At 46.2% G+C, this 17,287-nt stretch overlaps 1 protein-coding gene across 1 annotated transcript; it reads right to left on the bottom strand.

Annotated features, from left to right (window-relative positions):
* Nucleotides 1–13,354: 13,354 nt before the first annotated feature.
* Nucleotides 13,355–17,098, bottom strand: LOC103648144 (uncharacterized). Its single transcript, XM_008672633.2, has one exon. It carries the CDS (start codon nt 16,674–16,676, stop codon nt 13,791–13,793), a length of 2,886 nt encoding a protein of 961 aa, XP_008670855.1. The 5' UTR covers nt 16,677–17,098; the 3' UTR covers nt 13,355–13,790.
* Nucleotides 17,099–17,287: the final 189 nt, after the last annotated feature.

The following is a 17,287-nucleotide window of genomic DNA, read 5'->3' as shown; positions in this document are numbered from 1 at the left end:
TAAGCCTTAGTACATTGGTTTTGTGTACTAATAAACTTGTCTAAGTGTTAGAAACAGAAAGAAGAAGAAAAGAAAAGAGGTGAAAAAGACTTGGCTGTGTACAGCCAAGACTCAGCTCAGTCTGGCACACCGGACTGTCCGGTGGTGCACCGGACAGTGTCCGGTGCGCAAGGCTGACTCGGCGTGAAGAGGCCGCTCTCGGGAATTCGCCGACGGCGTACGGCTAAAATTCACCGGACTGTCCGGTGAGCCAACGGTCAGCCGGGCCAACGGTCGGCCGCGGAATCTGCGCGCGACACGTGGCCGGGCCAACGGTCGGAAGGGGGCACCGGACTGTCCGGTGTGCACCGGACATGTCCGGTGCGCCAACGGCTCCCAGATCTGCAACGGTCGGCTGCGCCGTTTAAGGAAAGAAATCGGGCACCGGACAGTGTCCGGTGTGCACCGGACTGTCTGGTGCACCAGTCGACAGAAGGCAAGATTGGCCTTCCAGATTTGCTCTCAACGGCTCCTAGCTGCCTTGGGGCTATAAAAGGGGCCCCTAGGCGCATGGAGGAGAACACCAAGCAACCTTAGAGCATTCTTAATCATCCACACTCAGTCTTTGCGCATTCGTTTGTCATTCTCAGTGATTCGAGCCTCGTTCTAGTGAGAACTTTGAGATAGTCTTTTGAGCTCGATTCTTGGCCGTGTGTGTGCGCATTTTGCTGTGGATTTGTGTGTGTTGCTTCCCTCCCTTACTCCGTACTTCTTTGTGAAATTCAATTGTAAGGGCGAGAGACTCCAAGTTGTGGAGATTCCTCGCAAACGGGAAAAGATCAAAGTAAAGAAGAACACCGTGGTATTCAAGTTGATCATTGGATCACTTGAGAGGAGTTGAGTGCAACTCTCGTCCATTGGGACGCCACAACGTGGAGTAGGCAAGTTTTGTACTTGGCCGAACCACGGGATAACCACCGTGCCATCTCTGTGATTGATTTCTTGTGGTTATTGTGTTTTGACTCCTCTTTAGCCACTTGGCAATTATTGTGCTAACGATTAACCAAGTTTTTGTGGCTATAAGTTTAAGTTTTCACAGGATCACCTATTCACCCCCCCCCCCTCTAGGTGCTCTCAATTGGTATCAGAGCCGTTCTCTTCAAGAAGGGGACTAACCGCCCGAAGAGATGGATCCTAAGGGGAAGGGAATCGTGATCAACGACAAGGAGAAGGAGTCCTTCGTCAACGAGCCGAAGGATGACAAGCCTACTGACTCGGGCTCGGGTCACAAGCGCAAAGATGGGAAGAAGAAGAAAACAAGGCGCATCAAGGAGATCGTCTACTACGACGATAGCGATGAGTCTACATCTTCCCAAAAGGACGACGACAACGACTACAGGAAGACGGTCAATTCGAACTTTTCATTTGATTATTCTCGTATTCCACATAGTTCGAATTCGCATTTGCTTTCCATTCCTCTTGGCAAACCTCCACACTTCGATGGGGAGGACTACGGATTTTGGAGTCACAAAATGCGTAGTCACTTATTCTCTCTCCATCCAAGCATATGGGAGATTGTAGAGAATGGAATGAAATTTGATAGCTCGGATAGCCCTATGCTTATAAATGAACAAATCCATAGAAATGCACAAGCTACTACTGTTCTATTAGCATCCTTGTGCAGGGAAGAGTACAATAAGGTGAGCGGCTTGGACAACGCCAAGCAGATATGGGACACCCTCAAGATCTCTCACGAGGGGAACAACATCACCATGCTCACTAAAATGGAGTTGGTGGAGGGCGAGCTTGGATGATTCGCAATGATAAGGGGAGAGGAGCCAACCCAAACTTACAACCGGCTCAAGACCCTTATCAACAAAATAAGGAGCTACGGAAGCACGCGATGGACGGACCACGACGTCGTCCGCCTAATGCTAAGGTCCTTTACCGTTCTTGATCCTCATCTTGTAAACAATATTCGTGAGAATCCGAGGTACAAGATGATGACGCCCGAGGAGGTACTCGGAAAATTCGTAAGCGGGCGGATGATGATCAAGGAGGCGAGATACGTCGACGACGCTCTAAACGGTCCAATCAATGAGCCTCAACCTCTTGCTCTCAAGGCAACAAGAAGCAAGGAAACGCTACCTAACAAGGTGGCACAAATTGAGGCGGCTGGACTAAATGATGAAGAGATGGCTCTCATCATCAAGAGATTCAAGACGGCACTAAAAGGCCGCAAGGGGCAACTAAGCAAGACCAAGACAAAGGGGAAGCGCTCATGCTTCAAATGTGGTAAGCTTGGTCATTTTATTGCAAATTGTCCCGACAATGATAGTGATCAGGATCAAGGGAACAAGAGGGAGAAGAAGAAGAACTATAAGAAGGCAAAGGGCGAGGCGCATCTAGGCAAGGAGTGGGACTCAGACTGCTCCTCTTCCGACTCCGACAATGAAGGACTCGCCGCCACTGCCTTCAACAAGTCATCCCTCTTCCCCAACGAGCGTCACACATGCCTTATGGCAAGGGAGAAGAAAGTGAGTACTCGAGACTCCACTTATGCTTCTTCTAGTGATAATGAGTCTAGTGATGATGATGACATAGACTATTCATGCTTATTCAAGGGCTTAGATAGATCTAAGATAGATAAAATTAATGAATTGATTGATGCCTTGAATGATAAGAATAGGCTCTTAGAAAAGCAAGAGGATTTGTTGTATGAAGAACATGAAAAATTTGTAGAAGCACAAAAATCACTTGCATTAGAGATTAAGAGAAATGAAATGTTTTCTTGTGAGTTGTCTACATGTCATGATTCAATTTCTAGTTTAAAGAGCATAAATGATGATTTAAATGCTAAACTAGAAAGATATAGTAAATTAACATCTTGTGTAGAACATGTTGTAATTTGCACTAGGTGTAAAGATTTTGACATTGATGCTTGTAGTGAACACCTAGTTTCAATTTCCAAACTTAATGATGAATTGGCTAGTCTTAATGCCCAACTTAAGACTAGCAAAAGTGAATTTGATAAGTTAAAATTTGCAAGAGATGCCTATACAATTGGAAGACATCCCTCAATTAAGGATGGGCTTGGCTTCAAGAGGGAAGCCAAGAACTTAACAAGCCATAAGGCTCCCATCTCCGCCAAGGAGAAAGGGAAGGCCCCTATGGCTAGTAGTACTAAAAGGAACCATGCTTTTATGTATCATGATAGGAGACAAACTAGAAATGCTTATAGAAATTATAATGCTTATGATGATTTTGACTATCATGCCATGTTTGCTTCTAGTTCTTCCTATATGCATGGTAGAAATATGTCTAGGAGAAATGTTATTCATCATGTGCCTAGAAAGAATATTATTCATGCTCCTAGGAAAGTAGTGAATGAACCTTCTACAATTTATTGTGCTTTAAATGCTTCCTTTGCTATTTGTAGAAAGGATAGGAAAATAGTTGCTAGAAAGTTAGGGGCAAAATGCAAGGGAGACAAAACTTGCATTTGGGTCCCTAAGGATATTTGCACTAACCTTGTAGGACCCAACATGAGTTGGGTACCTAAGACCCAAGCCTAAATTTACCTTGCAGGTTTATGCATCCGGGGGTTCAAGCTGGATTATCGACAGCGGATGCACAAACCATATGACGGGGGAGAAGAAGATGTTCACCTCCTACGTCAAGAATAAGGATTCCCAAGATTCAATTATATTCGGTGATGGGAATCAAGGCAAGGTAAAAGGGTTAGGTAAAATTGCAATTTCTAATGAGCACTCTATCTCTAATGTGTTTTTAGTAGAGTCTCTTGGATATAATTTGCTATCGGTTAGTCAATTATGCAATATGGGATATAACTGTCTATTTACAAATGTAGATGTGTCTGTCTTTAGAAGAAGTGATGGTTCACTAGCTTTTAAGGGTGTATTAGACGGCAAACTTTATTTAGTTGATTTTGCAAAAGAAGAGGCCGGTCTAGATGCATGCTTAATAGCTAAGACTAGCATGGGCTGGCTGTGGCATCGCCGCTTAGCACATGTGGGGATGAAGAACCTTCACAAGCTTCTAAAGGGAGAACACGTGATAGGTTTGACTAACGTGCAATTCGAAAAAGATAGACCTTGTGCAGCATGTCAAGCAGGTAAACAGGTGGGAGGAGCACATCACAGCAAGAATGTGATGACCACATCAAGGCCCCTGGAGCTGCTACATATGGATCTTTTCGGACCCATCGCCTATCTAAGCATAGGAGGAAGTAAGTATGGTTTAGTTATTGTTGATGACTTTTCCCGCTTCACTTGGGTGTTCTTTTTGCAGGATAAGTCTGAAACCCAAGGGACCCTCAAGCGCTTCCTCAGGAGAGCTCAAAATGAGTTTGAGCTCAAGGTGAAGAAGATAAGGAGCGACAACGGATCCGAGTTCAAGAACTTTCAAGTGGAAGAATTCCTTGAGGAGGAAGGGATCAAGCACGAGTTCTCCGCTCCCTACACACCACAGCAAAATGGTGTGGTAGAGAGGAAGAACAGGACGCTAATCGATATGGCGAGAACGATGCTTGGAGAATTCAAGACCCCCGAGTGCTTTTGGTCGGAAGCCGTGAACACGGCTTGCCACGCCATCAACAGGGTTTACCTTCATCGCCTCCTCAAGAAGACTTCATATGAGCTACTAACCGGTAACAAACCCAATGTATCGTACTTTCGTGTATTTGGGAGTAAATGCTACATTCTAGTGAAGAAGGGTAGAAATTCTAAATTTGCTCCCAAAGCTGTAGAAGGGTTTTTGTTAGGTTATGACTCAAATACAAAGGCGTATAGAGTCTTCAACAAATCATCGGGTTTGGTTGAAGTCTCTAGCGACGTTGTATTTGATGAGACTAATGGCTCTCCAAGAGAGCAAGTTGTTGATCTTGATGATGTAGATGAAGAAGATGTTCCAACGGCCGCGATACGCACCATGGCGATTGGTAATGTGCGACCACAGGAACAAGATGAGCAAGATCAACCTTCTTCCTCAACTATGGTGCAACCCCCAACTCAAGACGATGAACAGGTTCATCAACAGGAGGCGTGTGATCAAGAGGGAGCACAAGATGATCATGTGATGGAGGAAGAAGCGGAACCGGCACCTCCAACCCAAGTTCGAGCGATGATTCAAAGGGATCATCCTGTCGACCAAATTATGGGTGACATTAGCAAGGGAGTAACTACTCGGTCTCGATTAGTTAATTTTTGTGAACATTACTCTTTTGTCTCTTCTATTGAGCCTTTCAGGGTAGAAGAGGCCTTGCTAGATCCGGACTGGGTGTTGGCCATGCAAGAGGAGCTCAACAACTTCAAGAGAAATGAAGTTTGGACGCTGGTGCCTCGTCCTAAGCAAAATGTTGTGGGAACCAAGTGGGTGTTCCGCAACAAACAAGACGAGCACGGAGTGGTGACGAGGAACAAGGCTTGACTTGTGGCAAAAGGTTATGCCCAAGTCGCAGGTTTGGACTTTGAGGAGACGTTTGCTCCTGTGGCTAGGCTAGAATCAATTCGTATCTTGCTAGCATATGCCGCTCACCATTCTTTCAGGTTGTTCCAAATGGATGTGAAGAGCGCTTTCCTCAACGGGCCAATAAAGGAGGAGGTGTACGTGGAGCAACCCCCTGGCTTCGAGGATGAACGGTACCCCGACCACGTGTGTAAGCTCTCTAAGGCGCTCTATGGACTTAAGCAAGGCCCAAGAGCATGGTATGAATGCCTTAGAGATTTCTTAGTTGCTAATGCTTTCAAGGTTGGGAAAGCCGATCCAACTCTTTTCACTAAGACTTGTGATGGTGATTTGTTTGTGTGCCAAATTTATGTCGATGACATAATATTTGGTTCTACTAATAAAAAGTCTTGTGAAGAGTTTAGCAGGGTGATGACGCAGAAATTCGAGATGTCAATGATGGGCGAGTTGAACTACTTCCTTGGGTTCCAAGTGAAGCAACTCAAGGACGGCACCTTCATCTCCCAAACGAAGTACACGCAAGATCTGCTAAAGCGGTTTGGGATGAAGGACGCCAAGCCCGCAAAGACTCCGATGGGGACCGACGGACACACCGACCTCAACAAAGGAGGTAAGCCCGTTGATCAAAAAGCATACCGGTCAATGATAGGGTCTTTACTTTATTTATGTGCTAGTAGACCGGATATTATGCTTAGCGTATGCATGTGTGCTAGATTTCAATCCGATCCTAAGGAGTGTCACCTAGTGGCGGTGAAGCGAATCCTTAGATATTTAGTTGCTACGCCTTGCTTCGGGCTCTGGTATCCAAAGGGGTCTACCTTTGACTTAATTGGATATTCAGACTCCGACTATGCTGGATGTAAGGTCGATAGGAAGAGTACATCAGGGACGTGTCAATTCTTAGGAAGGTCCCTGGTGTCGTGGAACTCTAAGAAACAAACCTCCGTTGCCCTATCCACCGCTGAGGCCGAGTATGTTGCCGCAGGGAAGTGTTGCGCGCAACTACTTTGGATGAGGCAAACCCTCAGGGACTTTGGCTACAATCTGAGCAAAGTCCCACTCCTATGTGATAATGAGAGTGCTATCCGCATGGCGGAAAATCCTGTTGAGCACAGCCGCACAAAGCACATAGACATCCGGCATCACTTTTTGAGAGACCACCAGCAAAAGGGAGATATCGAAGTGTTTCATGTTAGCACCGAGAACCAGCTAGCCGATATCTTTACCAAGCCTCTAGATGAGAAGACCTTTTGCAGGTTGCGTAGTGAGCTAAATGTCTTAGATTCGCGGAACCTGGATTGATTTATAACATACACGTGTATATGCCCTTGATCATGTTCCTTATGCATTTTTGTTGCTTAATAATGGTGCTCAAGTTGTACAAACACTCCCTGGACCTCACAAGTCCGTTGCAAAGTGATGCACATGTTTAGGGGGAGATGTGTTACAACTTGACCCTTTGAGACTAACCATGTGCTTGAGTTTGCTTGTTTTAGTCTCAAAGGAGGTTTGAAAGGGAAAAGGTGGACTTGGACCATGAAAGACTTCCACTGCACTCTGATGAGAGGGTAACTTATTCCAAGTTCAACTTATGTACTCCTATTGCCTTTGTATTCTTAATTGAAGATTTTGGTGAGGCAATGGGGTTAAAGGGCCAAGATTGATCCCGTTTTGGTGCTTGATGCCAAAGGGGGAGAAAATAAAGGCCAAAGTGAAAAATGGATCAGCTACCACTTGAGAAACTTTGAAAACAGTAGAATAGAGCTTTTGGTTCGTCAAAACTCTTGCATTGTCTCTTTTGTCAAAAGTTGGCCTCTTGTGGGGAGAAGTGTTGATTATGGGAAATAGGGGGAGTTTTTGAAATTTTTGATCAATCTCTTTTGGAATGACTTTCTTTATGCTTCAACATGTGTGTTTGACTTAGAGATAGAGATTTGAGTTTGATTTACAAAAACAAACCAAGTGGTGGCAAAGGATGATCCATATATGCCAAAAATTGAATCAAAATAAATTTGAGTTTTATTTGAAGTGATTTTGCACTTGTTCTAGTTACTTTATGTTGTGTTGGCATAAATCACCAAAAAGGGGGAGATTGAAAGGGAAATGTGCCCTTGGGCCATTTCTAAGTATTTTGGTGATTGAGTGCCAACAGAAGTGCTTAAGTGTGAATTTGTGCTCATGGATGAACAAAGTGCAAATCAAGAGTAAAGGTATGTTTCTAAGCCTTAGTACATTGGTTTTGTGTACTAATAAACTTGTCTAAGTGTTAGAAACAGAAAGAAGAAGAAAAGAAAAGAGGTGAAAAAGACTTGGCTGTGTACAGCCAAGACTCAGCTCAGTCTGGCACACCGGACTGTCCGGTGGTGCACCGGACAGTGTCCGGTGCGCCAGGCTGACTCGGCGTGAAGAGGCCGCTCTCGGGAATTCGCCGACGGCGTACGGCTAAAATTCACCGGACTGTCCGGTGTGCACCGGACTGTCCGGTGAGCCAACGGTCAGCCGGGCCAACGGTCGGCCGCAGAATCTACGCGCGACACGTGGCCGGGCCAACGGTCGGAAGGGGGCACCGGACTGTCCGGTGTGCACGGCTCCCAGATCTGCAACGGTCGGCTGCGCCGTTTAAGGAAAGAAATCGGGCACCGGACAGTGTCTGGTGTGCACCGGACTGTCCGGTGCACCAGTCGACAGAAGGCAAGATTGGCCTTCCAGATTTGCTCTCAACGGCTCCTAGCTGCCTTGGGGCTATAAAAGGGGCCCCTAGGCGCATGGAGGAGAACACCAAGCAACCTTAGAGCATTCTTAATCATCCACACTCAGTCTTTGCGCATTCGTTTGTCATTCTCAGTGATTCGAGCCTCGTTCTAGTGAGAACTTTGAGATAGTCTTTTGAGCTCGATTCTTGGCCGTGTGTGTGCACATTTTGCTGTGGATTTGTGTGTGTTGCTTCCCTCCCTTACTCCGTACTTCTTTGTGAAATTCAATTGTAAGGGTGAGAGACTCCAAGTTGTGGAGGTTCCTCGCAAACGGGAAAAGATCAAAGTAAAGAAGAACACCGTGGTATTCAAGTTGATCATTGGATCACTTGAGAGGAGTTGAGTGCAACTCTCGTCCATTGGGACGCCACAACGTGGAGTAGGCAAGTTTTGTACTTGGCCGAACCACGGGATAACCACCGTGCCATCTCTGTGATTGATTTCTTGTGGTTATTGTGTTTTGACTCCTCTTTAGCCACTTGGCAATTATTGTGCTAACGATTAACCAAGTTTTTGTGGTTATAAGTTTAAGTTTTCACAGGATCACCTATTCACCCCCCCCTCTAGGTGCTCTCAGAACCCTGGGCCGCGCGGGATGGGATGGTGAAGATGGTCCGAAAGGTAGGTAGTACGCCCAACACAGATGGTTTTCTCTTTTTTTATCCATGTTCAAGTATTCTAACTCAATTTAAATCCTTGTTTGAACTCCAGATTTAAAATCACACAACAATATAATATGAATACTACTTCTTCTACATGTACTAATATTATTTATTTATTGTTATTATTATTTATTCTTCTCCCTATTGTTTAATTAGGGAAGAAAGGAATGACTTTATCAAAATTTCCTTTCCTTTTTTTTGTTTTATATTTTCATTTATAAGTTGAGGTCAATTTAAATTATGATTCCTTTCAAATAAAATGCATCACAGAAATAACATCAGCATGAGATACACATTTATTTATTTATTTGTTATTTGCATAATTTAATGCCATTAGTTGAGTGTGCGAAGAAAAATAAAAAGTCAAGGAATCTCCAAAACACCAACTTATAAATTTATTTATTTATTTATTTTATTATTTTTCTCTTATACTAATTTTGGACTTTACAGCGAAGCAATTCCGTGTGAAGGATGTGCCTGTCGGATCGAAAACTTAGGAGTTGGTCTATTTTCGCCCCCGGTGGAGTGGATAGGCTCTATATAAGTAGGGGTAGTTTAGGAAGTGAGAATAACCCTCTATAAATAGAGGGGAGGGTCGGTTAGTTCAGCATCCCTTGGGTGCCATTTATTTTGAGCACTCATTCTAGAGCTCCTAGTTTTCTCTTTAGGTAGACACCAGTTGAGCCGAGGGTTCCGCAGTGATTTTGTACTTCGACTGTGTTCTTGATTTTCAAGTTTAATAAGAGGAAGGGTCGTCGGTCCAGCCCACAGGGCTCTTTGGCTTCAAATCTCAATTTGTAGCCTTGCTGAAATTTCTGAAGTTTTATAGTCTTGGTTTCTCATTTTCCTCGATCTTGTGTGTTGATGGAAACCTTTGATTCCTTTGAGAGGATTTGGTTTGGGGATCGATTGGTGGTGAGTTGCACTCTTAGGTCCACTGCATACACCTAGTTGTTGCAGATTTTGGTCGCGATTTGAGAAAAACTCAGTTTGAAATCGTTTTAGAAAACCCCAACAAAATCCCAATTTTTGGTTGTAATTTCAAATCTGCGAGTGATTAACAAGTTGGATTAAGCTCAAAATTTGGGAAGATCTTGAAAACATATTTGCTCAGGTGTGTGTAAAGGTTCATCTCAATCGGAGTTCGTTTGGTTCAGTTTTGAATTCAAGAACATAATTTCGTACTGCTGAAAACAACACTTGTTGACGATGCTGTATTTGACCGTTTTGGACTTTTTGATGTCCGATTTGCGATCTGTTTGTTTTGCTGGGTTCATGTAAGTATTAAGAACGTTTTGTAATCATGAGATCATTTGTTCACTGATGTGTTTATGGTTTGAGCACTTGCTTTATCTCAATTAAAATGAAGTGTTAATTTTCAATGTTTGAAGACAAAAATTCGATTGGCTCTCGTTCACCCCTCTAGTCGCCTTATGAGTCCTACACTCGTTGCGATTAATCCATCCATCGCGCCCCACCATCTAGATCTGGCGCGCGTCCTCTTCCACACCGTCTGGAGGTTGCGCTCGATCGTGACGATGTGGATGGCCTCATCACGGTTGCTGTCCTCGCACAACCGCCGCCCTGGGAGCGTACATGGCCTCCACGCTCGCTGCCCGCGTGAGCTCACACATGACAGCTTTGGGCCCGCCGACACGGAGCACCGATTGCCCACTAGAGACGTGGATGTTACAGGATCTTGGAGCAGTGTTCAACGCCGGATCTAAAGCTGGACACGACATCTGCTTCAACGGCATGGCAACATGCCCACATGCATCGACGACGCCCCGTGGAGAGGATGCTCCGTGTTAACAATCAGACTAAGGCTATCTGCAACCGTTACCTCTAAATTTTTTCCTCTATATCACTTTTTCCCCTATTTCCCCTTACTTTTTCATCTCCCGCAACGGTTCCCCTAAATACTCCCCTTATACCCCACTACTATAACTATAAAATATCATTTTCTATATCAACTATCAATTTTTTATCTACTAACAATTACTCGTGGACCCACAACACAGTGTTTTGGGATGAACAGTGACACGCTAAATCTGGGGGGAGAGAGAAGGGGGCCGACGCTTAGGGGGCGCTGTAGGGGGCACCGCTGCGACCATAGAGTGCCCCCTACCAGCGCCATGCAAGGGGAGGGGATGCCCAGGGGGCAGCGTTGCAGGCAGCCTAACTGCAACGCTGCTCCATTGGCAGCCTCCTCCCTTTGCATGGCGCCTGTAGGGGGCACTCTACGGTCGCAACGCTGCCCCCTACAGCGCCCTCTACGCGCCGGCCCCCTTCTCTCTCCTTCCAGATATAGCGTGTCACTGTTCATCCCCAAACACTGTGCTGTGGATCCACGAGTAATTGTTAGTAGATAAAAAATTGATAGTTGATATAGAAAATAATATTTTATAGTTGTAGTGGGGTATATGAGGAGTATTTAGGGGGAACCGCTGCGGGAGATTAAAAATAAGGGGAAAAAGTGATATAGGGGAAAAAATTTAGGGGTAAAGGTTGCGGATAGCCTCAAAGAGAAGCTAGTCTATTGCTGACGAAAAAATGATATTATAAGTTTATGGTGAGGTATAGAGGGATAATATAGGGAAAATCGTTGCGTGAGATGGTAATATAGGGTCCAATCTAAGTGATGTGGCCAGTTAGTGAGATATAGGGAAGAAATTTAGGGTGAACACTTATGATAGTCTCCACAAACAACTAGTCGCAGTAGGTTGTCATCATCACCTTCCCGGCCGTGTGCCCTCCACCGCCACCGCCACGTTCAACAGCCTCATGGCCTGGCTCCTCAACGCGTGCAATAGGCAACTCGAGAGCAGGAGGTTCGCCACGGGGGAGATAGAGGTGGATAGTGGCTACTCACAGAAAAAGTTCTCTGATATCTTCGCGACGACGCATTGGATGGGACGTCGGACCTGACGTAGGGGCAGTGCCGTGCATGCCATGGCGGGGATGCCTAGTCAGGTCTACCCCTAGCTAGCAAATCGACAGGGGGCGAGCCTTGTTGGAGAGTGCTGCGTCTTTCGTTTTGCCCCATATGAGCTCTACCCTAGACTCTTGAGCATTCGATGCAAATCCTATATGCGTTGAAGTACCCATCATCATTGTGATCAAACAAGAAGAACGCCTGTCACCTCATTCGAGCTATAGTATCAGTGGGTGCCAATTAAAATGTGCATGTGAGCGTAGTATCGCTTTGAGCACTAGGTATGTTCCCAATGTATATGATGTTCTCTTGGTCCAAATTAAAACCAATTTCCCTCATTACACAGTCTCTAGAGTGCTATCTAGCTCAGCGTCTTAGCTTCGTCTTGATTCCTTGTCTCTGATACCTCTTCGTGTGTGGTAACACCTCAGAGATTTGTCTCTGATACTTGATAGTGGAGTTCTTCATGTAGCAAGCAAGATGAGCGTTCTTGCCCGAGAGAACTCCAGAGTGATAAGTTTTCATTTGGAACCATCTAAGATTAGATGACCAAACGGGCCGGCACGGCCCGACACGGCTAGCAAACCGTGCCGTGCCTGATGGGCCGGCGTGCCGCTGCCGCGGCCCGTCAGCCTGCTAGTTGTGCCGGGACGGCCCGGTGACACTATGGCCCATCTGAGTATATTGTACAATTTAGCAAAAAATGTGTAGTTGTGGGGGTTCAAACCCACAACCTAGTGTATAAAAGGCTTAAACGCATCCATCTAACCAGTGCAGCTGCAGTTTTATTGTGTTATATGTTGAATTCTTATACTTAATATATGTAAACTATTATTTTTAAAATAAAAAATGTAACCGTGTCGTGCCCGTGCCAGCACTACGGGTCGAGATAGTGGCCCAGGCACGGCACTATAGCCGTGCCGTGCCAGGCACTGACACTATACTAACCGGGTCGGGTCGTGCCTGGACCGTGCTTTTTCATGCCGTGCCTGGGCTGGCCCATCGTGTTAGTGCCAAATGACCATCTATATCTAAGATATATCATATATGACATTATGGAGATTGCGAAAGAAGGAGTTCGTTTACATCAGAAAGATGTTACTAAACCAATCAAATTACCTGATACCTCCCAAGACTACTATGTGATACTAGTATGTGGCAAATTTGCTTGATGAAGGCTGCCATCTCCAATCCATGCTACTCCCTCCGTTTCATTTTAGTTGTCGCTGGATAGTGCAAAATTGAATTATCCAGCGACAACTAAAAAGAAACAGAGGGAGTATGTGATAGTACTAACTAGGAACTTCTAACGCTGCCAGATTCCAGCTTCAGAAAATTCACAGAATATTGAGAAGCACAACTCTTTTGGTACAAGGCAAGCAACAACTCATATATATATATATATATATATATATATATATATATATATATATATATATATATATATATATATATATATATATATATATCAATGTGGCCGTCCAGTTTTTACTTCTCAGTTTTTTTGGTAGGTTCTCCGTTCCGACAATAATTTTCAATAAATAAACAAAGATTGTATTGTAAGCTACCTTCAATGCAGCACATGGCTCTCTAAAAATCTGCTACTCCAGCGACGTGATCACATAGTGTTAGCAACACCTGGGAAGGGGGATCGGAGAGAAAGAGCTCAGAGGAGAATAAGACTTGGAGAAGGGAATAGTTGGGAGGAAGATGAGTTTGTCTGATGTTTGATAGCTAAATTGTTCATGACCCCTTACAGCCAGGGTTTGGGTGTTACTTATAACCACACAATCATTCGGTCCACACGACCAATCGGCCTGCCAACATTTACAAGGCCCACTCCCGCCCAAGCCAGACGGACGCTAGCTTTCATTAGACACCGAGCCCGCTCTCCTGTCGCGCCTGTGCCTTTTCCCGCGATGCCTCTATCTTCATATACTCCATGTATGGTCATCGTCGTCGTAGCAGCATTGTTTACCATCTTTGACTTGAGGAGAAGATGATATGCTGACATTCCCCACCGCTTGAAATGCGGCTTGTCCTCAAGCCGCTTGACTGAGTATTCAACAACAATGGATGGTGCAATTCAAGTTGAGAAAGCTTGCCAGAATCTTGTGTCAGTGTAGCAGATAAAACTAGCTTTGCCAATCTTGCACAGCATCTATCCTTAATTCCACACACCACACCCCTATCCACGTTATGCCAAACATGATCTTGGCCAATTGGGTGTGTTCGGTGAATCACTGTTATCAACCAGGATTTATAAGCATTGGCTAGGCTGCTATGAACAGCACTGTGTAGTCGAAGTAGACACAGGTTGAAAACACACTCGTCTGCCCAAGCCCAATTGAGCAGTCTCAACTCAATTTGGTACATCAGCAGCACCATTGCTCTGTCAGCAGGGCAGTTGAGAGTCAGTAATTCACCCAAATCTGAATTTGCAAAACACCAGCTGAATAAGTGGTTCCAATTTGCCACAGTTTCAGCATGCATAGTTCTGAAATGGTGACGCGTTGGGGGTGGCCATGGAGGCTGTCTAGACACAATGCAAGAATTCCCTACAACAGTATCTTGGAGGGTACGTGCGGCTACCTTGCCAACATTTATGAGACCATCAAAGCAGGGTTGAAGTGGTATAGCACCTTGAAGATAATGTTTCCAATGGCCAGTAAATAAATCCCTCCGTATCATCTCAATGCCACATTGACAATGCTCAAGCACATTCCTAAAAAATGGTTCCTCATTGCAATAATCTCTTCGAACAAATAGTAAGGACAGCATGTAAACCAAAGCCTCACTCACAGTGCCATATCCGATTTTTTCGAACATGCAGTCAGATGTGTACGTATCCTTTGCAAGTTTAATGAAATGTAGAGGAAGCTCTTGAGTATCAGATGCACCACATACCAAACATAGCCAACCATTAGACAACCATTCTGTCTTCATTTCCCAGCCCACATGTTGTCCTCCAAAGTAGAAAATGACCACCGTAACATCATCTATGTCCTTTTGAGGCATCATATCAAAGAACCCATGGGCCTCGTTGAGCATATCAACCTTCACCCAGCCATCTATAACTTTGTTAAATGCATTTGAGGTTGGCCTCAGGCCACCATCAAACATATTTTTGAAGTAAGCAACTGCATCTTCTCTTAACCAGACCTGGGTTAAATTCCCTTCTATTACATGAATTCTGCAATTAGACTTCAAACACATCAAGCAAAACAAATGGTGGCATGGGAGCTGGAGTAAACTTCTGCCAGTATTTTCACTAAGACAAACTCTGCAATCATGTAAGCTTTGCAGAAATGTTTCAGGAAATATTTGCTCGCTTGAACCAGACACAATCTCTGAAATTGTAATACATGTCGCTGGCATAACTGGCAATCCAAAGTATCCTACCGAATGCATCATCTGTGGACCAGTAATCTTCAGTGACAGCCAGAATTCCCACACAGGTGGTGGCCAAGGCGGAAGCCAGACTTGAACACCATCTCCCGGTATCACAAACTGCACGGGCTGCACGGGTGGTGGCCATGGTTGCTTATGTAGCACCGAATCCCATCTGCAACTGCATGAGTGCGAGAAACAATTCTGTATGAGGTTAACACAATTCGTCAAACACCTGGTGGGCAAGGTGTTGAGACCCTCGTCGCTGAAGCCATCGTGTGGCACCTTGGGGCGCTCTTCGTCCTTGCACAGCACAACGCCGCCCTCAACTACCTCCTTCCCAACGAGCACGCTGATCATGGCCGGTACGCCATGCTCCAGCGTGAACTGCACCTGCGCCTCGTGAGAGTCCTGCAGCGCGAACGCCATGGCTAGTATGTCCCATGACAGCAGGTACGCGCCCCAGCTCATCACCCCGCATCCGATGTCGAGTGTGGTGTGGACGGAGCCGTCGCGGGACGGGACGAGCCTGCCAATGTCGTCGGTGAAGATCCAGCTCCGTGAGCTGTCCATCAGGCTGCGTGCGTCGGGTCTGCCGCTCGTCTGGGCGATTCCGACGACGCCCCGCAAGGACGGCGTCTGCACGGAGCGATGGACGCGTGTGTGCAGCCACGACATGGAGGTGGTCGGCTGGTGGGTGTCACAGGCGGAGATCCTGGCGCACCGCGCGATGGAGGTTTGCATCCCCTCTTGTGGATGCTCACTCCCGCCGTTGAGCATTTGGACGAACACCTTGAGTGCGGAGTGCACAACGGGGACGTCGGTGACATCGCAAGTCCTGGCGCTGTCGTCGTCGGAGAAATCGGAGAAGAGGGTTTGTGCTGCTGCGATGTCGTCGTAGGGGCCAGTCCGCCCTTCCAGCCAGCGCACCCATCCGACATTGAGCCGCGTCTCGGTGGCCTGGGGTGTGGCGTCCCCCACCGTGGAGGCGAAGTCAGCCGCGTTGGCGCTCGCGGCGTCCTCGTCCAACACGTCGAACCCCTCGATGCAGTCGTCGACGACCACGCTCGCGTGCAGCCTCGGCATGGTGGAGGCCGGGTGGTGGATACCACCGGTTGAGATCCTGCCGCCGTGGAAGGGGACGTCGACGAACTCGGCGATGGAGTCGTTGGGCTCCTCGTCGAAAATTGGCTCTCCATCGAAGCCTGGGCTGAACTCCTCGATGCAGTCGTCGTTGGGGTTGGGGAGAGAATCGACCTCAGCGGCGGCGGTGACAGAGTAGGGGGGGTCGTCTTCCGCGGTACAGTTGGTGCCGACGTTGATGAGGATGCAGTCGGCACCTGAATCGTCGTTGAAGGAGGAAGTACGTCCGTGGGTGGCCTGCTCGCGACCACGGCCAGTCAGCACATCGGTCAAGCACTCCTCCATTTGCGCCATTGCGTCGAGAAGACGTTGCATCGCAGTATCCATACCAAAGATAGATCGACCAGGATTTCTAGTCTGATACCAAATGTTAGCAACACCTGGGAAGGGGGATCGGAGAGGAAGAGCTCAGAGGAGAATAAGACTTGGAGAAGGGAATAGTTGGGAGGAAGATGAGTTTGTCTGATGTTTGATAGCTAAATTGTTCATGACCCCTTACAGCCAGGGTTTGGGTGTTACTTATAACCACACAATCATTCGGTCCACACGACCAATCGGCCTGCCAACATTTACAAGGCCCACTCCCGCCCAAGCCAGACGGACGCTAGCTTTCATTAGACACCGAGCCCGCTCTCCTGTCGCGCCTGTGCCTTTTCCCGCGATGCCTCTATCTTCATATACTCCATGTATGGTCATCGTCGTCGTAGCAGCATTGTTTACCATCTTTGACTTGAGGAGAAGATGATATGCTGACACATAGTACTATAACACTGAAGTCTGAAGCTCCCGAGCTAATCTACTGTACTATTTTTTCGAGAACAATTTAATATGATATTCGTTTCAGATTAAAGTCCGTTATTTGTACTACTGTAGCTGTAATCTATGAAGATAAAAAAACACACAAAACACTGTAGAAGTATTTGTCTTTCGCAGAATCC

This window comes from Zea mays, chromosome 2 (assembly GCF_902167145.1).
Source record: "Zea mays cultivar B73 chromosome 2, Zm-B73-REFERENCE-NAM-5.0, whole genome shotgun sequence".
Taxonomy (NCBI): Eukaryota; Viridiplantae; Streptophyta; class Magnoliopsida; order Poales; family Poaceae; genus Zea; species Zea mays.
Note: the sequence above shows the minus strand (reverse complement) of the source record. Positions and strands in the feature narration are given on the sequence as shown.

Bases quoted from the DNA above. Each gene is read 5' to 3' on its own strand.
- LOC103648144 (XM_008672633.2), bottom strand. From the start codon at position 16,676: ATGGATACTGCGATGCAACGTCTTCTCGACGCAATGGCGCAAATGGAG.